This window comes from Dreissena polymorpha, chromosome 3 (assembly GCF_020536995.1).
Source record: "Dreissena polymorpha isolate Duluth1 chromosome 3, UMN_Dpol_1.0, whole genome shotgun sequence".
Lineage (NCBI taxonomy): Eukaryota > Metazoa > Mollusca > Bivalvia > Myida > Dreissenidae > Dreissena > Dreissena polymorpha.
In genome coordinates this window covers 51,766,130-51,792,987 of record NC_068357.1, presented here as the reverse complement: position 1 = coordinate 51,792,987, position 26,858 = coordinate 51,766,130, and the positions used below count along the sequence as shown (strand labels likewise).

The 26,858-nt window shown below is 34.1% G+C and overlaps 1 protein-coding gene and 1 long non-coding RNA gene across 2 annotated transcripts; both read right to left on the bottom strand.

Moving 5' to 3' along the window:
* Nucleotides 1-4,155: 4,155 nt before the first annotated feature.
* Nucleotides 4,156-26,586, bottom strand: LOC127874136 (ankyrin repeat domain-containing protein 13C-like). Its single transcript, XM_052418318.1, has 13 exons — nt 26,411-26,586; nt 22,759-22,800; nt 22,037-22,141; nt 18,995-19,126; nt 18,013-18,079; nt 16,586-16,730; nt 13,935-14,066; nt 12,085-12,152; nt 11,254-11,338; nt 10,182-10,331; nt 8,115-8,143; nt 7,407-7,507; nt 4,156-6,237 (listed from the first exon to the last, which is right to left on the bottom strand). The coding sequence occupies exons 1-13, from the start codon at nt 26,547-26,549 to the stop codon at nt 6,104-6,106; spliced, it is 1,329 nt and encodes a 442-aa protein (XP_052274278.1). The 5' UTR covers nt 26,550-26,586; the 3' UTR covers nt 4,156-6,103.
* Nucleotides 14,518-15,695, bottom strand: LOC127874143 (uncharacterized). Its single transcript, XR_008046650.1, has 4 exons — nt 15,431-15,695; nt 15,070-15,214; nt 14,852-14,998; nt 14,518-14,777 (listed from the first exon to the last, which is right to left on the bottom strand). It is a non-coding gene; the product is annotated as an uncharacterized LOC127874143 (long non-coding RNA).
* Nucleotides 26,587-26,858: the final 272 nt, after the last annotated feature.

Genomic DNA, 26,858 nt, shown 5'->3' with positions numbered 1-26,858 from the left:
CCAATATCAGCATATGTTCAATTTTGTGACCCCTGGGGAACGGTCAAATTTGATCCCAGGGGCTTAATTTGTTGGTAAAGGACTATTAAATGTCACTACATACCAAATTTGGTAGCCCTATGCCATACGGTTATGGACAAGAGATTTTTAAAGTTTGCACAAAATAGGCCTTCTTTAAGCGTATGTTCATTTTTGTGACCCCCGGGGCAGGGTCAAATTTGACCCCAGGGGCATAATTTGAACAAACTAAGTAGAGAACTTTTAGATGTCACTACATACCGAATTTGGTAGCCATAGGCCCTACGGTTATGGACAAAAAGATTTTTAAAGTTGGCACAAAATAGGCTTTATATAAGCATAATTTTTATGTTCATTTTTGCGACCCCTGGGGCAGGGTCAAATTTGACCCCAGGGGCATAATTTGAACAAACAAAGTAGAGAACTATTAAATGTCAGTACATACCAAATGTGGTAGCACTAGGCCCAATGGTTATGGACAAGATGATTTTTAAAGATAGCACAAAATAGGCTTTATATAAGCATATGTTCAATTTATTGACCCCCGGGGTGGGGTCAAATTTGACCCCAGGGGCATAATTTGAAGAAATTTGAAAGAGGTTCCCCCAGGAACATTTGTGAGCAGTTTTATCAGAATTGGACTTGTAGTTTAGGAGAAGAAGATGTTTAAAGAAAAAGTTAACGCACACACTACGGACACAGGACCATGACATAAGCCCCGCTGGACTCTGGCCAGTGAAGCTAAAAATTAAGCAAGTCCCTGAGAAGATAAATAGATAAATCAAATGGCCATTTAGCTTTTTGTTTACACATCCGCCACTATTTGTATCTTTTTAACACTGAGGACTCAACAATAATTTTAAGGACACCTATTGTTTGGAACATTAACTTGAGAAAAGTTGCGTTCTAATTTGAAAATGGTTAATAACAGAGTTTAAGTCATGCTTATTGTATTTAAAAGTAATAAAAAGAATAAATCCTAGAACAAAGTTCTTTAATATAATTTTAAATTAAAATCAACCTAAGATAACCATAAACAAAAGTATGTCTTACAATTTTAAAGTCTTAAGTTTCATTGCAAGTGATCAAATTATATTTAATAATTCACATATTTATTAAGAAAAGCATAACAAGTATAATTGTTAACAGTGCTTTAATTAAAAACAACTTCAACAAAAGCACAAAACTATCTACCGGTATATACTATAAACAATTATAAATAACTATTAACACAAATAACTGGAATCAATATAGAAATACGCAAAAAGAAAATAATCTACGAGAGAGTATCTCGGTGTTGAGAAAAAAATCTACACAATTTATGGAACTGAAATAACAAGGCATGATGAACTTTGGAACTTCTCAAGAAAACTAATTAGACAATGTAAGAGAAACATGGAGATCTTTCAAAATTATCATTATGTGACTATGACAACTCATCACTCAAATGAATTAGAGGATATTTGTTTGTTTTGTAGCCACAAGTTAATTTCGTTTATGTGATCACACATGAATACATATTGATAATTACCATAAACAAACTTTTTTCAATTAAATGCTTTTTCGGCCATTTATTATTGCTTTCACACCACTGATATTTCCCTATCTTTAGAGAAAAGTGTTGAATCAAGACAACTAATTGACTGTTAATTCAATGAGGCTCATGAGCACAACTTTTTTCATTTACATACAATTCATGTAGTATCATATTTTTTAAATTCTATATGCTTTTTACAGGAACTAGCTTTGAAACATCTAAAGGTGTATTCTGAATTGTTATAAGAATGTTCACAAAGAAATTGTCTACAACTTTAAGCTTAAACATGAATATTCTTAAATTTAATCTTAGAACTTTTTTGAGCAATTTTCTATCAACAAGAGGTTCTGAAAGGCCCAAAGTCGCTCACTTGAGATTCAAAGGAACAGACCTGTTCTGTGCAGCCCAAGATGTCATTAGAACAAAAATGTTCTTACCAACTTTCATGACTAGTGAACACTCTGGCAGCCATGTTTTTTAACAGACCAGAACCATTTTCATACACATCCAAGATATCATATAAACAAATATTCTGACAAAGTTCCATGAAGATTCATGAAGCCATATAAGGAAAAATGCCCCGCCCCCAGGTGACCATGTTTTTCAAACAACTGGAACCATTTTCGAACTTGTCCAAAATATCATTGGGACAAATCTTCTGACAAAGGTTTTTACTAAAGCAATATATAGCCATATTAGGAAAAATGCCCCTCCCCCTAGTGGCCATATTTTTAAAGCAACCGAAACCATTTTCCAACACATCCACAATATCATTGGAACAAATTTTCTGACCAAGTTTCATGAAGATCGGAAAATAAATGTGGCCTCTAGAGTGTGAACAAGGTTTTACTATAGCCATATAAGGAAAAATGCCACGCCCCCAGGCAGCCATATTTTTCAACCATCCGGTATCATTTTTTAACTTGTCCAAGATATTATTGGGATGAATCTTCTGACCAAGTTTCATGGAGATAGGACAATAAATGTGGCCTCTAGAGTGTTAACAAGATTTCACTATAGCCATATCAGGAAAAATGCCCAGCCCCTTGGCAGCCATGTTTTTCAAACAAACGTAACCATTTTTAAACTCATCCTAGATATCATTGAGACCAATCTTCTGACCAAATTTCATAAAGATTGGACAATAAATGTGGCCTCTAGAGTGTTAACAAGGCAAAATGTTAACGCCACACAACGCATGACGCAGGAGGGACGACGGACAAAAGGCGATCACAAAAGCTCACCATGAGCACATTGTGCTCAGGTGAGCTAAAAAACAACAACACAAAATATGTGTTTTTTTCAATGAATTCATGAGATGAACATTTATTTTAAGACATTTGATGTAATAAATAGACATTCAAATTATGACTTTTTACTTCAAAAAATGTGTATTGTGAAATTTGATAAAATCTCTAGTTATTATACAATATCTTAAAAATAATCTGAGTATAACTGTATTTGTTTCTCTAATATGTAGACAGATTTCAAGAAGTCTTAAATTTTAAGAATTTTCTTGGAAAATTAATTAGAAAGTTTGACTTCCTTAATTGAAAAATACATAAATCAACTGCCTGAATCTACAGTTTCTACAGTTATGTATGACAACCAATTATCTGTGTCTGTTTCTATGTAATATTTCCAATTTTCAGAAAACTCTGTGATCAATCTATTTAAGATAAATTATTATCTAAGCTGTAGCTTAGAAAACTGTAAGAAAAATGCTTATATCCAGTGCCTTAAAAGAGAATGCATCTTTATTTATTGTACAAGATTTTCGAATAACAACAACAGTTACTTTCAGATGTTTCTTCACAATAGAAATACTAAAATGATAACTGTATGATACGATTAGACTATTCATAATAGAAAATTTGTAGGTAACAAGTCCAAGATAGGTTCACAGTTCCAACCTGGATACATGTACATATTTGAGGAAAATAAGTCCTTAGAATGTAAACAAAATTGTGTTTTACCATTAACTAGATGAATAGCAGAATAATGCCAGCATTTTAAAATATTTGCAACTATTAGAGAATACACAGACTACTTTGTTAAAAATTAAACTAAACCCAATTAATATATTACACGAAAGGAATAATGCATAATACATGTAAATACCAGTTATGAAAAAAAAAGGTATAAACATTAGTGTACCGGTTATATAATGCACAATTCCAAGGAAATATTGTAGTTTACTAACAAACATTTCCTGGAGATATAAACAACATATTTCTAAATAACAAAAACAAGAGCTGTCAGAGGACAGCGCGCTCGACTATTCGAGTGCTTGACAGTATAACGAAAGCCATCAATGGTAAATTTTTCACATTCAATAATTTATTAGAAAGGAAAAAAATAAAAAAACATTTGGGGGGGGGTAGGGGGGGGGGGGGGGAGAGGGGGGGGGGGGGGGAGAGAGGGGGGGTATAAGGTGGGGTGTGGTAATTTATTAGATAATGTTTAAAAAAAAAAATTGGGTGGGTGGGTAGGGGGGGGGGGGGTGGGAGGGGGGTATAATGTGGGGTGGGCTAATTTATTAGATGATGTTTAAAAAAAAAATTTGGGGGGGAGGAGGGACGAGGTGGGGGGGGGGAGGGGATTCTGGGTAGGGGCGTGGGGTATTGTTTGGGTGGAATCCGTTGTGGTATTCAGGTAAGTGTGACTTTGTCAAAGTCATAATAAAATGTGATCATAAATAAAGAAGTTATGGCAATTCAAGCAAAATGTTCAATAATCTAAGTGTAAAAGGGGCCATAATTATGTCAAAATGCTTGATACAGTGGTCTGCTCTTGTTTATAGGTTGGGGTCATGTTGGTTAACAAGTATGCAACATATAAAAGCAATATGTCAAAGGATATAGGAAATATTTGGGGTAGTACGCAAACTTTAACATAGATTTATCAATAATATGCATATTCTAAGTATAAAAGGGGCAATAATTATGACAAAATGCTTGATAGAGTTGTCTGGTCTTGTTTATAGGTTGGGGTCATGTTGGTTAACAAGTATGCAAAATATGAAAGCAATATGTCAAGAGACAAAGAAAATAAATGGGGTAGTACGAAAACTTTAACATTTGCACGCTAACGCAGACGCTAACGCCGGGGTGAGTAGGATAGCTCCACTATATATATTTCATATATAATAGTCGAGCTAAAAATACAAGATTTACTTCAATGCACAATAAAACAGCGCATTGGAATGAAAGTGAAACACATTAATTCAACCTATCACTGATAGTATCAGTAAGAAATATCACTATCCTACAACAGCAGTTTACCCTTTTCATTGAATTGTATCTAAACCAGTGTATTTTTACTGCAAGGACCAGTAATTTTAGTTTTAAAACTACCATTATTTATTTTAGAATAAATAATACACAATTTGGAATATATACAGTGGAATCCCTCAAAACGGGGTCCTGGATACCTTGTTATATACATATATTTGATAGTGCCTTTTTTTTCAGGAAAGTTGATTGTTCGTTAAAATATGATTATTTATCATTCAAAATGATGTTTTCACTAATTAATATCATAGCCACACGCTAACCACCTGTGATGCACAATGCTGCTTTTTGTCGATGACTGCCAATCTAAGATACAAAAAGTTAAAAACACAAAAAATTTCATAATGCCTTCCTGTTATTATTTATCTAACATGTGATAATAAGTTAAAATACTTTATATATAACTAGAAGTATCAAATGAACATTTTGTAAGATTGTACAAAATGATTTCCATGATTTATAATTGTTTCAATACTAGTTTCATAGTTTAAAGCAGCATCTCCTAGCTGTTCTGACGCTGATTGTTTCCATATTAGTGGAAAATAAGCACCATTTCAGTGCTGGCTGTCCCTAAATTAGTCAGTGGCAGGTCAACTGCAAGGGCAGTCACATGACATGCTGGCTCTAAATTCTTACAAGACGAAAAAATATTTTCAAAACAAATTTGTGAAGCGTCATCACTGTGAGATTCCAAGCTTATCAATGCTTTACATACCTCACGTTCGCAATATTTAAATCTTATATTTGAACCGTTTTCTTCCTTTTGATCATCACTGGTGACAATATTCTTGTAGCCTTTTTGGTCCTTGTTATCGGAAATACTTCCTGAATGGTCCCCTTCCTTTCCTCTGGCATTCTCATGTACACAAGAGTTGTTAACTGCAAGGTGAACACTGTCTTTGACTTCCGATTGAATATTTGTTCCAACACTAAGCTGCAATTCTTTGCCATTATTCCTTGCATCAAGACTTCTATCACTTGGTCCATCTTTCTGAGTTGATTCAACAAATTCGTAGATTTCAGTCGGCATTTTTGGCTTTTTGTCATCCTCACTGTAAGACTTCAAAAAGGTCCACGACTTCCAGTAAACACTGGCATCAGCTGCATTTTGATTATCACTTTGCAACTTTTGTCTTTCACAGACCGCAAAAGATGAAACCTTGACATCATTTCGTGCCAAGGTGACATCAGTGTTCGGTACCGTTATTTCCCTGAAAGAGCAGATTACTTCTACTGGAGAGATGTCCTGCAGTAGTCATAAGTCTGGGAACCGGTTGGGATCCTCTCGGAAGCCCCTCGGTATTTTAAACATGGACTCTGCAATGTTTTCACGCCACTCCAGCAAACAGAACGTCACTTTTGCCGTGACAGTCGGGAAAATGGGCAGCTCTGAAATATTGCAAAATTAAACAATTATGCCACCTGAGTATAACAAAGTTCTATTTGCATTTTCAAATTGTGGACCTTATTAAAAGGTGAATATGCCATCATGTGATGTTTTTAAAAACATGGAATCTCTGTCACTCGTTGCAATAAAACCAATTATGTGAAATAAAACATTTATCAATAAATGAATACCCGGTAGGTTTTTATTTTTTAATGTTTTAGTGTTTCCTTTAATGAAGACATCAATAAGAAATGACAGCTGACAAAGTCGACCAATAATATTGCTTATTATAAACCTATTTTTTGATACCAATCATATTTCAACATATGCCTCAATTCGACTTGTACACCCGGTATATATATTACAATATAGAGTCAAATGAATTCAGTGTTGCCCATGTCACAAAAAAGTGTTAAACATTTTACAAATGTATTTACATTACTTAAATTATATGTACAACCAATGCTAGACCGGCACGTTATCTTCATGTACCTACACCCACAGTTTCAGCACAATACCTCTATTCAAACCTCTTATTCAAACTTTAACATTTAAGCATAATGTTAATCTATTTTAATAAACAGTAACCTTAACCTTGACACAACTGGCCCCTTATGCAATCCCAAGCTATATCGGCAAGTAATCTTCAAACAATTTGCCTATTTTTAGTTGATTGTGACCTCGCTGGCCCCAAAAAGCCAGAGCTCCATGCAGGGTTACCTATTGCAAAATTTCATCAAGTCTGGTCATTCAAATCTAGAGTTGTTGACAAAAAACAAACACATTTTCGATGGAATTTGCCTGCATGCGATAACCAAATCTGATAACCAGGATTTTCAACTTGACTGACAACCTGTTTAAAAAAATCGTATTCTTTACAAGCTGACATGTATATGAATATTGCTTAGAAAGTTTTGTGTTGAAAACAAAATTCCAGGTAAACCACTTACAATTAGCACGACAAGTTACAAATGAAACTTTAGACCACAAGCAGACTGAGTATATTTGGACATACATCTATATTGCTCACAAAGTTTTGTGTTGTAAACAAACTTCCAGGTAAAGTTCTCCGAACTTAGGGCGACAAATTACAAATGAACCTTTATACCACGCACTGAACCATCATCCCTAAGGAATAAGGTATAAGAAATCTGTTGCCCTGGTAACCAACCTAGTTTCACTGGGAATCCCGGTGGCAGCTTGTCAGACATAAAGTCTCGGAGCTTTTGGAACTGCTTAAAGGGCGCTATCACTTCACAGACATCCAATAATCTGAAAACAACAGCTTTAACCCTTTGCATGCTGGGAAATTTATCGTGTGCTAAAATGTTGTCTGCTGAATTCCTAACATTAGCATTTTTTTCGATTTTTTTCAAAGAATACTATCAGAATAGCAAACAGTTTGGATCCTGATGAGACGCCACATTCTGTGGTGTCTCATCTGGATTCAAACTGTTTGCAAAGGCCTTCAAAATTCGGTTCCAGCACTGAAAGAGTTAATGAAAAACATGAAACATCTGGTCATAATGCTGGTAGGAATATAGAAATTTAAATTTGGTTTTGGATACTGATACTGAAAAATTGGGAGATCGCAATTTCACTTTCTCAAAATAAGATTCATTTTAAAATAAAACCAACACTTCTTATAATGAACCGTTTGCCTATGACGCAGATGTATATTTGATTAAGTGCTGACATTTTAAATGTATGAAATCATTCATTAACATTTTCTTTTAATGTTTAATTTTATTATTGACTTTGGACTATTCAAGTCACTTGGCTGTCAGTAACGTGTGTTTGTATTTTTGTTTTGTACCACAGATCAAGAATCCCATTCTTAACATTTTTGACTTAAGCATTAAAAAAAAGTTATACTCACACATCAACAGTCATGGGGAAATCTTGGCTCTGAAAAATGCAAAAAAAAGCAAAATGCAAAAATCATGCACTTGCAACCTTACATAAGTTGATAAGGAAGTCAGAGTGAATAAGCATTTAAAGATTCAATATTGTTGCAAATTTATTTCTAACCACTGCATGCACATAAACCTATTTTCAATATTAAGTCAACTAAGAACAAATCTTAAACAAAGAAATAAATGGCTATACAAATGAGGTAATCCCAATACAAAAATAAACGTAATTCAAGGGCACACAGCTCTGCAAAGAATATTGTGATATACAAAATAATAATGCTGTTCCCTTCTACTTAATATAAGCAACGTATCTACTTAGTTTCATGCTGATAAGCATAGAACTGCTATCAGACTTGTTTGTGACACAAAATACACATGAGCAGAGTGACAGACCAATTAAAGGTCTGACCAACCAACTAAAAGGGTGCTACCAGTTTCCTTTTAAATACATTTTTAAAATCTGCGTTTTCATTAAAAATTGTTATGCTGAAGCAGAACCTTCCAATCTAATTATGATACAACTTTAATCTTAATCTTAAGTTACCCATGAAAAGGTTAATTACCGGGAAACCTTTAAATCTTTTAGCATGTGAACAAAACCCTATAACAATACAAATTGGATAAATAGTTCAATGATCATGTTTAAAACATTTTACATGGCCATGACAAATGTTTGAAATCATTCATTCACATTTTCACAATTGTATGAAATCATTCATTCAGGTCATTTTAACAAATGTATGAAATCATTCATTCACATTTTTTTTAAATTATTATTATTTTCAATGCCTCATGTTCAAACCATTTTACATGGCAATGACAAACTTATGTCATCAAGTAACAACAGCTACACAAATGCAAATTTATAAGGCGCTTGCTTAGCTTTAAACTTAACCTCAGCTTTACATTGGAGCTACACGTAATGGCTTTAAATGCAAACCTTCACGCAGGTAGTAACACAATAACAATAGGGCCATGATGGCCCTGAATCGCTCACCTGACTAACCAAATACAATTCCAACCTAGATTTCATCAAGATAAACATTCTGATCAAATTTTATAAAGATTGGATGAAAACTGTGACCTCTATTGCCTAAAAAAGGTTTTTCTATTATTTGACCTAATGACCTAGTTTTTGACCCGAGATGACCCAAATACAATCCACACCCAGATTTCTTCAAGACAAACATTATGACAAAATTTCATGAAGATTGGATGAAAACTGTGACCTCTATTGTCTACACAAGGTTTTTCTATTATTTGACCTAGTGACCTAGTTTTTGACCCAAGATGACCCAAATACACTCCCAACCCAGATTTCATCAAGATAAACATTCTGACCAAATTTCATAAAGATTGGATGAAAACTGCGACATCTGTTGTCTACACAAGGTTTTTCTATTATTTGACCTAGTTTTAGACCTAGTGACCTAATTTTTGACCCCAGATGACCCAAATACAATCCCAACCCAGATTTCATCACGATAAAGATTCTGACCAAATTTCATAAAGATTGGATGAAAACTGCGACCTCTATTGTCTACACAAGGTTTTTCTATTATTTGACCTAGTTTTTGACCTAGTGACCTAGTTTTCGACCTCAGATGACCCAAATACAATCCCAACCCAGATTTCATCAAGATAAACATTCTGACCAAATTTGATAAAGATTGGATGAAAACTGCGACCTCTATAGTCTGCACAAGGTTTTTCAATTATTTGACCTAGTTTTTGACCTAGTGACCTAGTTTTTGACCCCAGATGACCCAAATACAATCCTTACCCAGATTTCATCAAGATAAACATTCTGACCAAATTTCATAAAGATTGGATGAAAACTGTGACCTCTACTGTCTACACAAGCAAATTGTTGACGGACGGAGGCACACACACACACACGCACGCACGCACATCAAACGCCGGACATCACACGGTCACATAAGCTCACCATGTCACTTCATAAACTAAATGGCAGAAAACTTCAAGCAGGGGTTGTAACAAAATAAATAAACTAACTGGCAGGCAGTTACCATAGCAATAGTGGCTTTAAAGGCCTTCTGGCTTTCCTTGCTCAATGGCTGCCTTCCTAGACATGGAGGATGCCCGACTGCAGCGGTAATATAGTCCTCCCAGGTTGCATCTGGCTTCTCTGGAGGGGGTAAGGACAGGCGTCGCTCAAACTGAAACAGACTTATTGTTGAACCCTTTACCACTTAGAAACGTATTTTCACGCATTTGTAGCACAGGCAGCAGTATCACCTATTGTGTATGATTTGACTTTTCAACAACAAATATTGACACAAATACACAGTTTGAAAAAATACCCCTTGTAAAGGAAAATTTATGATACTGCTGCCTGTGATTTCTAGTCCCTTAGAAAGTCATATTTTATTTAAGACCTTCCTTACTAGATTCAAGTTTTAAAGGCTTCATCTCTAAACCTTAAATACTGATGAGCAGCAAACAGCATAAGACCTGAACAGAACACGAGTTACTTGCAGGCTGTTCTGGTTTTATGCTGTTTGCACATAGCCATTTTCACTTTGCCACTAACTGGGAAAGGGTTTAACTGATTTAAGACTACTCTAGGTGAAAATCAATCATCTATGAATATCTAGGTGGGAAAAAATTAAGGATTTGAGAAGATTTAGTTAATGACCAAATTTGGCAAAAAATCTAAAAACACTAAACTGAACTGTGGGAACTTAATTTGCTGTGGTTGGAAAATTAAACATGCTGGAGGCTGTATTGATTACCGTTCAAATCAGTTGCAATAATTACTGAAATGATTACTGAAATAATTGTTGTGAGGAATGAAGATTGACATAGGTCTGACTGTTCCAGTCTTGTTTTGGGAAAACTGGGCTGAACGCAGTCTGCACAGGCTAATCAGGGACGAAATTTTTCCCTTTTAATGGAATTTTTCGTTTGAAGATGGTCTCTTTTTAACTAAAAACCACTCTAAGCCAAAAGTGTTGTCCCTGCAGACTGCACAAGCTTATCTTTTACAACACTTTTTGCCAATGCATTTAGCCCCTTTTTCCCTCACCAAGGCTCGTATACCTTATTCTTCCTGCTAACTCGGGAAAACTCTTTGCATACCTCTTTGTTATCAAAGGCCATTTTTGTGAGATTTTCCAACATGGCCTTGTTCTTCTGTATGTCTTCTGTTGATAAATGCTCGCGCCTGAAACATCAAATGTACCAGTGATTCATATAATATGTACATTTTTTTTCATTAGGTCAACATATAGAATTCTAACAGTGTGAGTGAAACAAAGAGTGCTTCAGTTCTTGAGAGTTTAAATGTGCTTCTGATATTAAACTAAAAGCAGAAAAAGTTAAAACAGCGTTCTACCATTGATTTGTTTTTTTTAAAAGAAAGTACAGATATTGAGGAGACAAACACTTTCATTATATATTTTTTCTCAGATCTTAGTTTACAATAAATTTATTTCTGACCCTAAAGCACCTCTCAAACGTTTTGTAGTGTCATGCTCTACATTTATATTAAGTCGTCATTTTTGAGCACATTTTTGAGATTTCACATTGGACTATCTTTGAACAAAGCTTCCAATTTAACCCTTTGCATGCTGGGTAATTTGTCATCTGCTAAAATGTCGTCTGCTGAATTTCTCAAATTAGCATTTTCTTCGATTTTTTTCAAAGAATACTATCAGAATAGCAAACAGTTTGGATCCAGATGAGACGCCACGTTCTGTGGCGTCTCATCTGGATCCAAACTGTTTGCAAAGGCCTTCAAAATTCGGTTCCAGCACTGTAAGGGTTAAGTCAGCAAAATATGTAAAAAGGATTAATATTGTCAAGTCACAACACTGCTATTAGCCACTGCTATACATTTAATTGGATATTAAAGACAGCACATTTTCCTTTTGCCTATCAACATACAAAAAATGCAAATTGTGTCCATACCTTTTTTTTGATTCGAGTGTAAGTCCATGCACATTGTAGAAATCTGCCTCATATTCACCTATATTCTCCTGTTGAAAGTACAATGTACCACAGATTATAGCATTTACTGTATAATAGAAAAGGTTTCATAATAAAATATTTTATATGTTTATATTCAGATTAAAATCTTCACAAGAATGAGATACCATGGGCAAATACATAAATCAGTATAGGAATGTCGTGCCAAAGTTTATACAGTATTTTTTTAATTTGTTCCAAAGCAGAACCTTCAAAATAAAATCAATAAAATACACAAAATTAAATAAAACACAATATCCAAATGTTACTTGATAACAATGAACAAACAATTGCAGAGAAAGACCATGATGTGTTCAGTTTTATTTTGCACTGAACCATGACCTTGATTAAAATGACATGATGAATGCATGAAACAAACAAGAGCACTGCCTTGCGGGTGCAGACCGCTCATCTATTTTCTCTTTAAAGGTGAAGGGACTCTCAATTTAAATCACAAAGGAGGGAGGGATGGAGTGGGGTGGGGGGGGTATAGTGTGAGGGTGTGGTGGTCATTTGTGAAATGATCTTTAAAAAAAATAAAAACAATTGGGGGGGGGGGGGATTCGGGGGGGGGGGGGGGGGATTGGGGGGGGGAGGGCGTGGGGGATGGTTTGGGTGGAGTCTATTGTGGTATGTCAGGTAAGAGTTGTTTTGTCAAAGTATCAATCAAATCTAATCATAAATAAAGAAGTTATGGAAATTTTAGCAAAATTTAATAATTTGACCTTGAGAGTCAAGGTAATTCAAAGGTCAAAGTAAAATTCAACTTGCCAGGTACAGTAACCTCATGATAGCATAAAAGTTTTTTAAGTTTGAAAGCAATAGCCTTGATACTTTAGAAGTAAAGTGGATGGAAACACAAAATTTAACCATATATTCAAAGTTACTAAGTCAAAAAAGGGCCATAATTCCGTAAAAATGACAACCAGAGTTATGCAACTTGTCCTTTTACTGTCCCCTTATGATAGTTTGCGAGTGCTCCAAGTATGAAAGCAATATCTATGATACATTAGGGGTAAAGTGGACCAAAACACAAAACTTAACCAAATTTTCAATTTCCTAAGTATAAAGGGCCCATAATTCCGTCCAAATGCCAGTAAGAGTTACATAACTTTGCCTGCACAGTCCCCTTATGACAGTTAATAAGTGTTGCAAGTATGAAAGCAATAGCTTTGATACTGAAGGAATAAAGTGGACCTAAACACAAAACAAAACCAAATTTTCAATTTTCTAAGTATAAAGGGCCCATAATTCCATCCAAATGCCAGTCAAAGTTACACCCTTATGATAGTTAATAAGTGTTGCAAGTATGACAGCAATAGCTTTGATACTGTAGGAATAAAGTGGACCTAAACACAAAACTTAACCAAATTTTCAATTTTCTAAGTATAAAAAGGGCACATAATTCTGTCAAAATGCCAGTCAGAGTTACATAACTTTGCCTGCACAGTCCCCTTATGATAGTTGGTAAGTGTTGCAAGTATGAAAGCAATAGCTTTGATACTTAAGGAATAAAATGGACAAAACTTAACCAAAATTTTCAATTTTCTAAGTATAAAAAGGGCACATCATTCTGTCAAAATGCATGCCGGAGTTATCTAACTTTGCCTGCCCAGTCCCCTCATGATAGTAAGTAAGTGTACCAAGTTTGAATGCAATAGCATTGATACTTTCTGAGAAAAGTGGACCTAAACGCAAAACTTAACCGGACGCCGACGCAGACGCCAAGGTGATGACAATAGCTCATAATTTTTTTTCAAAAAATAGATGAGCTAAAAAGGAGTAATACAAACTGTTTTATCCTCTCTGAACAGCCAGCCACTTTGTGCGCGTGAAAATGTGATGTTTTTGGTCGACATCTGTGCGGCCATGATGTCACTACGCATGAGAATGTCAACCTCTTCCTGAATTTCATGTTCAGTTTCCTTGGTAAAAGAACAATAAATTGCCATGTGAATACACAATTAAATTTTCCTATTAAATGTAAAAATATCATACACATTAACACCATTGTTCAAAATAGGGATTTTCAAACCAGTGTTGTTTTTTTAAATTTAAATTGGGGTATAAAGTATATCTTTTTTTGCAAATGGGACATGAAATCTCACAATTCAAAGTTTCCCATAAAAACTATTTTGTTATTTTTTATCAATAAGGTATCAACATTTAGTTCATTTCTTATACATTCCATGAGTTAAGTAAATGTAATATTGAAATCACTTTTATTCTCAATTTTAACGTATTTGTTAGCAAAAAAGCAAAAACTACTAATTTTGCAATTTAAGTTAAAACGGCCGATTTTTTTTCCCAAATCGAAAGGGAACTGGCCTCATTCCGACAATGGTGCAAACCCCCCACTGCACTGCAAACCACTGCAAACCTTTTTTTATTCAAATATTTATCTAATTTCATGAGGGACGATAACACAAATTTTAATTTATATTAACTCACAAATACACATTTTTTAACATCAAATTTATAGTAATGATAAATATGTCTATATATTTTAATATTTAACACTATTTAATTTCTTTAACAAACAAACTGTAATTCCATGATCAAATAAATGCCTTTGTGAATTCTCTAGAGGAATATATACCCCTGTGATATTGTGAATTCTCTAGAGGAATATATACCTCTGTGATATTGTGAATTCTCTAGAGGAATATATACCCCTGTGATATTGTGAATTCTCTAGAGGAATATATACCCCTGTGATATTGTGAATTCTCTAGAGGAATATATACCCCTGTGATATTGTGAATTCTCTAGAGGAATATATACCCTGTGATATTGTGAATTCTCTAGAGGAATATATACCCTGTGATATTGTGAATTCTCTAGAGGAATATATACCCTGTGATATTAAGAATTCTCTAGAGGAATATATACCCTGTGATATTGTGAATTCTCTAGAGGAATATATACCCTGTGATATTGTGAATTCTCTAGAGGAATATATACCCTGTGATATTGTGAATTCTCTAGAGGAATATATACCCTGTGATATTGTGAATTCTCTGGAGGAATATATACCCTGTGATATTGTGAATTCTCTAGAGGAATATATACCCTGTGATATTGTGAATTCTCTAGAGGAATATATACCCCTGTAATATTGTGAATTCTCTAGAGGAATATATACCCCTGTTATATTGTGAATTCTCTAGAGGAATATATACCCTGTGATATTGTGAATTCTCTAGAGGAATATATCACTGTGATATTGTGAATTCTCTGGAGGAATATATACCCTGTGATATTGTGAATTCTCTAGAGGAATATATACCCTGTGATATTGTGAATTCTCTAGAGGAATATATACCCCTGTGATATTGTGAATTCTCTAGAGGAATATATACCCCTGTTATATTGTGAATTCTCTAGAGGAATATATACCCTGTGATATTGTGAATTCTCTAGAGGAATATATACCCCTGTGATATTGTGAATTCTCTAGAGGAATATATACCCCTGTGATATTGTGAATTCTCTAGAGGAATATATACCCCTGTGATATTGTGAATTCTCTAGAGGACTATATACCCCTGTGATATTTAATGTACATGTAATGCAGTGTGTTAAGGGAATGGTTTAAAACCAAAGTTGCAAGAGTAAACAATGCAATATCATTGGGGATATTTTATTTTTACTGATAAAACTAAAAATCATTCCAAACACAAAGATAACAATTTCTTAAACTTATTTATGTTTATTAAAAATTGTATCATTAAGACTATTTAACTCTCCAAAGTTTAACTGCCGTAAAAATCTGCCAACATTCAAAATTTTAATGATAAGCTCAACATTGAAAAGGAAACAAAAACAATATTGAAATATTCTTACTTCTAACATGTTTCTACTATGCTGAAAAGCAATTTTCAAACCTTTTTTCATTTATTAAAAAAATTAGACAATTTTAAACTGACGATTGAAAAAAGCAACAAACTATTTTTTTTATTGTCTCACAAATACACTTAAAAAATTAAATATATAGCAATAATAATTTTATCTATATATATAATTTTGTTTTATTACTTAGATGTTAAATAAAACAAAAGAATTGAACCTAAACTAGCAAATAAATACTTAGTGAATTCCCTAGAGGAAATTCTGAATATATACCCCTGTAATATTTCATCATTTTTATTTAAAGCAATGTGATTACTGGTACGTGATTGTTTAAAAATAAAGTATCAAGGGTAAACTATTCAATAGCATTCACAACATCTTATTTTTACAGATTACCTAAAAATGTTTCAATCTTCAAGAAAATCATTTTATAGACTTATTGTTCTTTATTAAAGAAAAATTATCATTAAAACTATTTAACTGAATAAACTTGAAACTACCATAGCAATCTGTCCACATTTTTTATTAAAATGTTAAGTTCAAAATTGAACAGGAAACAACAGTAACAATGCCGGAATAATCTTACATCTACCTCGTTTCGTATACGCTGGAACACCTTCAGTTTGTTGTCCATCACAATGAGAGCATTTTGTGGCAAGGCCTTGCCATTGAATACAAACGTTATGTCACCTCGCTCCCAGCGCATGTCGTTGAAATCTACCAGGGTTGTGTCCAGTCTAGATGGGAAATCAAAATGAGACCAGGGGATTGATAAACATGCAGCATGTAAACTGAGATATGTAATATAATCAACAAGACTATTGCCAAGCAATATATGTCCCCTACCGGCTCCACCATTGTCAGATTTTTTTGTGTGTATATTTATTGCCATAGCAACCAAAATTTTTGATGTAAGAACAAAATGAAATGACGTGTATAATGTCCATATTGCCATCTATCCATGTTTCAAGTTTCATGAAAAAATATGAAGAACTTTTAAAGTTATCACAGGATCCAGAAAAGTGTGACAGAGAGACTCACAGACAGACAGACTCACAGAGACTCAGAGACAGACAGACTCACAGAGACTCACAGACAGACAGACTCACGGAGTGCAAACCATAAGTCCCCTCTGGTGAAACCGGTAAGGGACAAAAACAGTCAGAAATTCACAAAACAGTGGTCAATGTTCCTGTAGGAAGTTACATTGACACACCAAGGAGGTTTGGGATGGAGGGGAGAAAATACAAACAACAGGTTGGTTTTAACAAAGTTAAACTATGATAGCAAGTGTGAATAATATTATTATATAGCTATTTCCATAAGGTGTCAATTTCTTATCAAATTGAGATAAATAACCATAACTAATTTTACAAAAAAATTCTCATCATTTCATACACAAAATACCAGAACATAGGTCTTAAAGTGGAAATTAAATCTATGCATTTTTTTCAAAACAGATGAAACATCGATTAATAGCAAACTAGAATGAAATCTAAGAAGACATGGATCTTGAACATCACCAAAATCAATTTTTATACAATTTCAAATATTTTCTGTGTGTTCAGTCAAAAACTTCTTCATGTACTTATTTAAAGACATAAACACTATTTGGAAATCACTTTTGAAGTTTTCTTTGTTGAGGTGTTCATACCAAACATTTGCACATTTTGGTTCTTAGAGTAATACGAATAATAAGAATACGAGTAAACGTGTTGGTATCTGACAGTGTAAACTTGGACACTTTAAATTTGAGTGAAGTGAACAATATTAGATAAACTGTACCATGAAATAATTTTTTTACATAAAATGTCCTAATCATATTAATGTACTGGTTTAATGTTGAGAAACTTAAATGTTGACTTTAAAAACGTACCAGTATAAACCCGCTTTCGCTTTAACAGTAATACAAGGATCATAATTCACATTTTTTAGTGATGGATGCACATGTCCTTGCATGTTTTAATTGGGCTGAACGGAATTATTATGTTTTGAAGCAAACACCTGGTTTGAACTCACCGTATACATGAACCTTTTTTGTGTATTTTGCATAGATCAGAAGGCAATATTCGTGAAATTAAAGGCACTGAAAGGGAAAAATAAAAGTACAACTAATATTTCATAATAAAAAGAATGTTTACTTTCTAATATTATGAAAATGCAATTATGTTGAAATAATTTATTTTTTTAGAAAAACATCAAAATGTTTACCAACATGTCAAAATTCAACATACATGTACTACATTATTAATAAGCTTTCGTATGTGCTTCTCCTTAAAAACATAAACATTCAAACTAACATAAATCCTAAGCTATTTTTTAGAACAAAATGTCACACTAGTAATTTGTCAAAAAAATTTAAACACATAAAATATTGTAAAACCAACTGACAATTGACCAACCGCAATCTTAACCCATTTACGCCTGGCGTCTACAAAAAAGGCCTTGGAAAACAGCGTAGACCCAGATGAGACACCGCATGATGCGGCGTCTCATCGGGGTCTGCACTGTTTTCTTAAAGAAATTTCTGTAAGAAATATTCTAAATATAGAAATAAGTATACTAGAAATCCCTAATTTTGGAAATAAATTGATCCAATGTAGAAGGATGGGAGAGTTCACTAGGCATAAATGGGTTAATAACAACCACAACTCTTTAGTTTAATCTCAGACAAACAACATCGTGTGCAGTAACCAAATAAAATCATGAAGTCCCAAATATGAAATGCTAACCACAGTATTGCACACTGAGTGTGTGTAGCAAGGTAGTGGATATTGTGTCTACATAGCGATCAGGTGGTCACGGGTTGTATCCCCATTGTGAGAGCATTCTTTAGATTTCCCCCATAGACACCAAGTACTGGTTCTAGTCCCAGGAAACAGACTCAAGAGCGTTTCAAATAAACCTTAGGCTTTCTATGCCATTGAGCTAAAATAAATTGGTTTAAACTAGACTTTCATTATCAATTAAAACCCTACAATCACTCAATGTCCCCACCTACCCCAGCTGTGAAAGTCCCATTTTAACTCCAGGTAGAAGTCCCCTATATCCTCCAGGGCTTGTATAAGGGCGGGCCTCCTCTGGTCTAACAACTCCCGGGACTGCTGCTTCAACGACTTTAGTAGCGAACATACTGTCAAGGTGGAAAGAATGTAAGGAACATAAAGAATACAACATATGGCATAATGAGGTTATAAGGGCATTACGCAGTAAAGCTAAATTATGCGAATTGGAAACTAGTCTCCTGTTGCAGATATTGATAAAACAAAATTCAAGGTATTGGTATGCTTGTCAGATTTTTGTGTCTGTAAGATGGGCTTTTTCTTGTATCAATAAGTTCTCTAGTGCTTTAGCTAGACCTTTGAGGGGGAGAAGAGCCAAGCATCATCATGCAGCCCCAAGATTCTAACCTGCGCCTAGGACACCCACTATGCTCTTTCTTTATCTGATCACATGATTACGCAGTAAATTGTATTTGAAGTTTCAATAAATTACTTAATATGCACAGTGAAACTAGTTATAACAAGAGCACCGCATAACGGGTGCCAACGCTCGGCTGTGAAAGCTTGTCAGAAAAAAAATATTATTTTTTTTAGAGGTCACAGTGACCTTGACCTTTGACCTAGTGACCCAAAATTGGGTGTGGCGTGTAGAACTCATCAAGGTGCATCTGCATAATTATGAAGTTTCAAAGTTGTAGGTGGAAGCACTTTGATTTTAGAGCCTATGTTAAAAGTTTTATATTAGATGTCACAGTGACCTTGACCTTTGACCTTGTGATCCAAAAATGGGTGTGGCGTGTAGAACTCATCAAGGTGCATCTACATATGAAGTTTCAAAGTTGTAGGTGGAAGCACTTTGATTTTAGAGCCAATGCTAAGGTTTATGCTAAAGTTTTATATTAGAGGTCACAGTGACCTTGACCTTTGACCTAGTGACCAAAAAATGGGTGTGGCGTGTAGAACTCATCAAGGTGCATCTACATATGAAGTTTCAAAGTTGTAGGTGGAAGCACTTTGATTGTTGAGCCTATGTTAAAGTTTTATATTAGAGGTCAAAGTGATCTTGACCTTTGACCTAGTGATCCAAAATGAATGTGGCATGTAGAACTCATCAAGGTGCATCTACATATGAAGTTTCAAAGTTGTAGGTGGAAGCACTTTGATTTTAGAGCCAATGTTAAGGTTTTAGCACAAAGCCTACGGCGGACGGCTGACGAAGAGCTGGCTATGACAATACCTCGGGTTTTCTCCGAAAACAGCAGAGCTAATAATTACAAGAACAATGTTTGAAATAAAAATACACGTATTATTTTTTCACATATATATATAATAAACAAGATGTGTTTGTGAAACTCCAATGTCCCCCTATATGATGTTTGACATTGTAAGATGACCTTGACCTTGTGAAGGATGACCTTGACCTTGACCTTTCACCACACAAAATGTGCAGCTCCATGAGATACACATGCATGCCAAATATCAAGTTGCTATCTTCAATATTGCAAAAGTATTCATAAAATAAGCGATTTGGGCCACATATATTTGACCTCTGACCTTGAAGGATGACCTTGACCTTGACCTTTCACCACTCAAAATGAGCAGCTCCATGAGATGCACATGCATGCCAAATATCAAGTTGCTATCTTCAATATTGCAAAAGTATTCATAAAATGAGCGATTTTGGCCACATATAATTGACCTCTGACCTTGAAGGATGACCTTGACCTTGACCTTTCACCACTCAAAATGTGCAGCTCCATGAGATACACATGCATGCCAAATATCAAGTTGCTATCTTCAATATTGCAAAAGTATTCATAAAATGAGCGATTTTGGCCACATATATTTGACCTCTGACCTTGAAGGATGACCTTGACCTTTCACCACTCAAAATGTGCAGCTTCATGAGATACACATGCATGCCAAATATGAAAATGCTATCTTCAATATAGCAAAAGTTATTGCAAAATGTTAAAGTTGGCGCAAACAGACAGACAGACAGACCAACAGACCAACAGACAGGGCAAAAACAATATGTCCCCCACTAATATAGTGGGGGACATAAAAATGCTTTATTGAATAAAGGCCACAGAGATAATATAACTCAAGTGCCCTTTTTGACAAATAAGCACCCTGCTGTTCTCAAAACCTAGCTAGAGCACTAAGTTTACTACTTAAATGTAGCAATGTAAATGAGTTCAAATTAAGATAACACAAAACATATTGTTTGTTTTGATTTGATATGCCTTTAAACCAACTCACAACAATCAGACACGCCAGCAGTCAATAGCATTGACAAAGATTAATAGCTGTTCTCACAAAATGTCAAGAAGTGATAAGTGTTTGGTAAAAAAGCACCTGTAGGAATACGTTAAAAAGTACTTCTTTGAATAACACCTACAAACACATAAATAAACGAGAGATGTTTGTTCAAATAAATGTCACACAAATCAAATAAATATCTCAATATTACACGATTTAAAATAATTGCATTTAATTTGAGCACATTTGCATAATAAGTAAGGAATTAATACAGTCTCAAAACTTTAATTTAGTATTTTACCATAATTAAATAATCTCCTAAATAACAAGAGATGTGTTCGTCAGAAACACAATGCCCCCTACTGTGCCGCTTTGAAATACTTTTTTTTTTACCTATGATCTTGAAGGATGACCTTGACCTTGAACTTCCACCACTCAAAATGTGCAGCTTCATGAGATACACATGCATGCCAAATATCAAGTTGCTATCTTTAATATTGCAAAAGTTAAGGCCAACGTTAAAGTTTTTTTTCGGACGGACGAACAGACTGACATACTGACTGACGGACAGTTCAACTGCTATATGCCACCCTTCTTCGGGTGCATAAAAATCATTTAGTCAACCAATTGACATGATCATAGGGTAAAGATTTATCTAGATACATCGTCCAGCAGAAACAACAATGTCTATCTACCAACCATCAGACACAGCCAAACACAGAGGCAAAGCAATGTTCCAATGCTTCTTCAAAGAGGGACATAATTACAAGATGACTCACTGATTTTACGGTCACCGAAGCTCAAGGCTTCAGAGAGAGGCGTCCAACCAGCGTTGTTCTTCACTCGGACTAGTGCTCCATGGGCCAACAGCAACCTGATGATTTCTGTAGAAAAAAATATATGAACCAGGCTAAAAAAAGGGCTACTTAACCCTTTACCACTTATTTACGTATTTTTACGCATTTGTAGTCTTTTAGAAAGTTATATTTAGTGTAAGACCTTTCTTACCAGATTCAAGTTTTAAAGGCGTTATTTCCAAGTTGCAACCCTAACAAACTGATGAGCAGCAAACAGCATAACACCTGAACAGACTGCGAGTTACTCGCAGGCTGTTCTGGTTTTATGCTGTTTGCACAAAGTCATTTTTACTTTGCATCTGAGAGGGAAAGGGTTAAATAATAAATAACTGAATTAAAATCTTTTACCTATAATAAATTGTATACTGATATTTAATATGTACAGTTTTGTGTTAAAAGTCCTGATTTACAAATGCTTTTATAAACATAACTGAACGAGAACTTTTTGCTGTTTAACATGTTCATATTAACCAAACAGTTTTTAGTGAAATAAACGTTATTTTCTATTATTTAGAATTATCTATGCAAAACTTATAAAATTTATTATATGATTTATAAAATCATTTACAAAATACATTATTATAATTAATAAGACTATAACAACATATCCTTCACAAATAAAGTTTCATCTTGTTACATGATACCTTTGTGTCCAAGCATCACTGCCAAATGTAGAGGAGTGTTGCCTGCCAAAAAAGATTTAAATATACATGTGTATGTTGGTTAAAAACAAGAAAACCTGCAAGTTGATCTGAAAGGACTAAACCATCAGAGTAGCAGGCTAAAAATCAGCAAGTTTCGACAAAAGGGTTCAACAATTTTTTTTATTACATTTTCAATAAAGTTGCATAATTCATCTTACAACAATTATTCGCAATTTTCCAACCAAATTCCTTTATAAAGGGGAAGCAATTACAATATATAAGCGAAATGTTTCTTGCACAAATTGTTAAAGGGACGGTCAAGCACGAATAAATTTTCGCGATGTGAAATCGAAAGTACATCGTGAAAATAGGTGATATACCGATTTACACACTATAAATAACCGAATCAGATTGATCATTTTATATATAAAATATATACAATTCACTACGCATGCACAATTTGCATTTTTGGGTTTAGCACGTAACAATGATGATCAATCTACTGGCGTTATTTATAGTTAACTGGTAGTTACCTGGTAGACATACCCAGTAAAATTTATAAGCAAATATCCTGAAAATATGAAAACTTAACAACTTTTTTCAACTAATGTAATATATCATTCGTGATATTTTAATCAATATAAACTTACAATTGTAAAAAAAACGGTATTTTACAACTTTTCTTTTCTACGTCGTCGTGGTTGACAGTCCCTTTAAGGGCACCAAACAAAGGGATAATCACAAGATAACCTTTTCTGGTATGCATGTTAGAAAGCAGTCACATCTTCACCACTATTTAGATTTAGAGCTTGTCATGATTCCCCATGAATACACCATTTTATATAGCCTTGCAGTAACACTGTATTGCATTTTTATGACAAAATTTAAAAGAATCATAGATTTTTATGGGGCAACTAAGTTACCTCTGCTATAAACACTTTGAGTCTGACTTGAATATTGAACTTTATAAGAACCTTGTGATTGTCTAGCTGGCTAGAAACTGTAGCAATTTTTTGGACACACGTGTAATCTGTGCAAGACTTAATTGTTCAGCCTCAAAATATTTTAATTAAAGCATACAGTCATGATTGGTACTTAAAATGACAAAATTAAAAACCACTTGCAGTAAGTAGCCTATTTTTTAATTTCATGTAAAGTAAACCACATGTCCTAAGATGCTCTTTGCAATTTGCATTGCTACATTGAATTGTACATGTAACTTGATGTTTTGCAAATAGAACCATGATCATCATTAAGAATCATCTTTCAGCTAATTCTAAACCCAGTTTTAGAAAAAAAACATTAAACATCAGAGTAGATTCACCTTAAACACATTTCAAGAAGCGCTTATTCAATGAGCGCTTAATGTAGACACAGTGGCAAATGAGTGTCTATTTGTACCTATTTTGGTCACATACATGTAGCTCATTTCAGAGACATAGAAACATTGCACTTGGCATTAGCATAAGATTTGCCCTTCAAAATGGTTACTGATCAAGTGGATTATGTCGAAGAATATTTGTTTGTAAACAAGCAAACCATTTTGACTGTAATAAATAAGAACCACATTGTGTCAAAATACTTTCCAAAAGTTATACAAGTAATAACAATTTTTTACCAGAATATACATGTAGGGTTCTTTACTGTTACATTTACACCTTTCCTTGACCTGGATATAAACCGAATACAAACTTAATGTTTTTTATTTGCTTCCACTGTTGTACAACAATCCTGATATCACAATATATTCAATTCATACTCTAAGTTGATGACATTTATAAATGAATTGAAAAAACAACAACAATGCTGTTGGTTTTCTGCCAAATACCTAGTAAAAAATGGACCTTTTTCCATGTCTAATATTACATTCAGTTCGTGTACAAAGGATACTGGCTGAAAAAGGGGAAAAGTTTAAAATGCACAAAAATATACATGTATTATACACTTTGTATATTTCTGTCAAATTCTTGATTATGTATTTTTAAAACGTCATGTGATATTTACATTTATTATATACCTGTTTAATGCATTTAACAAAGTACATGTTGTATCAATCGTTAAAATAAAAAATCCCGTATTACGCTACTCGCTACTTGCTGTTTCCAATTCTGTATTACCATACTAGCCAGACTACTTCGACCCATTTAATGACGTCACATTCCGCGCACCGAAAATATAAATATTTTATATTACGAAATATATTAGGTAGTACATCGTGTGACGTCATTTCTGTGACGAAACACATAGTTTTATCTAAACTCTCTGGAATTTAAGGACATGTCGGACATGGTGTTTTTTAACAGTAAACTATTTGTCAAAAATATCGAACGAATTCAAAACGTATTTTGGAGTGTGTGTTTATTATGCTTAAATGTTTATTTCGATAAGAATACAATAAAATAGTGTGGTTTAAACTAAGTTTCGATAAAGACATGGAAGAATAGAAGTGGAAGTGCATATCGTTTCAACGTTGTGTTATAAACATCGGATTAAAGTTGTCAACTTAATTGTTATAAACATTGCATTAACGATGGCATTAAGGTAAGTGTGTCGGAAACCTGTGTTTTCCCGGTTCGAATGTTTGCACGTTAATTTACATAAACTGTATTCATAGTCATATGCGTCTTAAAAACTATGGCGTACCGTTTTCGTCATTGTTTTGTCAGTTTTGTTTAAGTAAACAATACAATTGTTAACTGTTTTCGTTAGTTGTTGTATATAATAAAAGAAATATTACTCTAGTCAATTGTTCCAAGAGTTTGTATCACTCTCTTGGCTTGTGCTATTTCGCATCACACTCGTGGCTACGCCTCTCGTGTGATACGTCATCACACAAGCCACTCGAGTAATGCAAACTCTTGGAACAATTGACTAGCGTAATATTAATTCCGTATGTACATGAGCTATTCCACTTACTCTTTAAAAACACACTATTATGATTTGCCCATTTTTGAAAGTCCTTTAAGTATCTTTAGGTTTTCTTTTGGAATCCTGTATTTATAAATTGCAGTTCTTTGCACTTAGCAAAGTATTATTTAACATCAAACACACATTATCTGCCCTAATTATGACCTCACACATTATCTGCCCTAATTATGACCTCAAAATACACAATCCTCTTTGTATTACACCGGGTAATAAATACACTGGTAATTGAAAACAACAACATTTATAAATATTAATAATAAATAAATGTTCTGCTGTTACAGGTTTGATTATCCCTTATTCTCATCTATCCGGACCATCCCTTTGGTCTGGCAGTTAAATGAGACCAGACCATTTTTTATAGTTTACGTTATTTGATCTCGTTTTAAAATGTGCTTTAAATAGTATTCAATTAATGTATATGAACTTAATATAAGATTTTACAAGCTGTCTCCCATTTTTTTTTTGCCAAAAAAGCAAGGGGGCACTCTGGGCATAATTAAATACCACTCCTCTGCTAGGACAGACGACCCGAGAAATCATCGGGTACAGATGTAGCTTTAAGTTTTAATAGAAAGACTGGTAGGGCTCTGGTTGTTAATATTCATGCCTGACACTAATGCACGTAAAGCAAAAACTCTGGAGACTGACAATCCCATAAAACATGTTTTCGTTATTCGTGTGAGTTGCAATTTATTCATCTTGTGACTCATGTAACAGTGAGTACCATGTACATCCTTCTGCGACAAATCGTGAACTCTGACAAGCTGAGCGACGAGCTGTGTGTCTCCATTAAATACCCCTAGATGTAACGGAAAGTCGTGAGCAGGTTGATCGCGAGAATTTTCCATGTTTGTTGAAGACATTGTTTATATTTTTATTTGTATTGCTGTCGGTGGTGTAATAAACATACACACCGTGATATTCGCTTTGAATATGTAAAAGTAACAGAAAGCGAGTTATAGGTTACATTAAACCATAAATGATCACTGCAACGGTTCAATGTCCGCGCTGACTGATTCCGAGATGGTGGTTTATAATACTATCGCAACTAATCATATGATTTATTTTTATACTTTCTTCTCTTTTTTCGTCCTCATTTTTGATTGTAAACAGTATTCATTGAAAAAAAAAATAATTAAAAAAATAAATTACACTTTTAATTGTTTGTCTTT

What these genes read in the sequence shown, in the direction of transcription:
- LOC127874136 (XM_052418318.1), bottom strand. Translation starts at nt 26,549, where the DNA reads ATGTCTTCAACAAACATGGAAAATTCTCGCGATCAACCTGCTCACGAC. An exon ending in TGTTCAGAGAGGATAAAACA is followed by an intron (nt 12,153 to 13,934) that starts GTTTGTATTACT and finishes TACTTTCAACAG; the next exon opens with GAGAATATAGGTGAATATGA. An exon ending in ACACTCGAATCAAAAAAAAG is followed by an intron (nt 11,339 to 12,084) that starts GTATGGACACAA and finishes TTGATGTTTCAG; the next exon opens with GCGCGAGCATTTATCAACAG.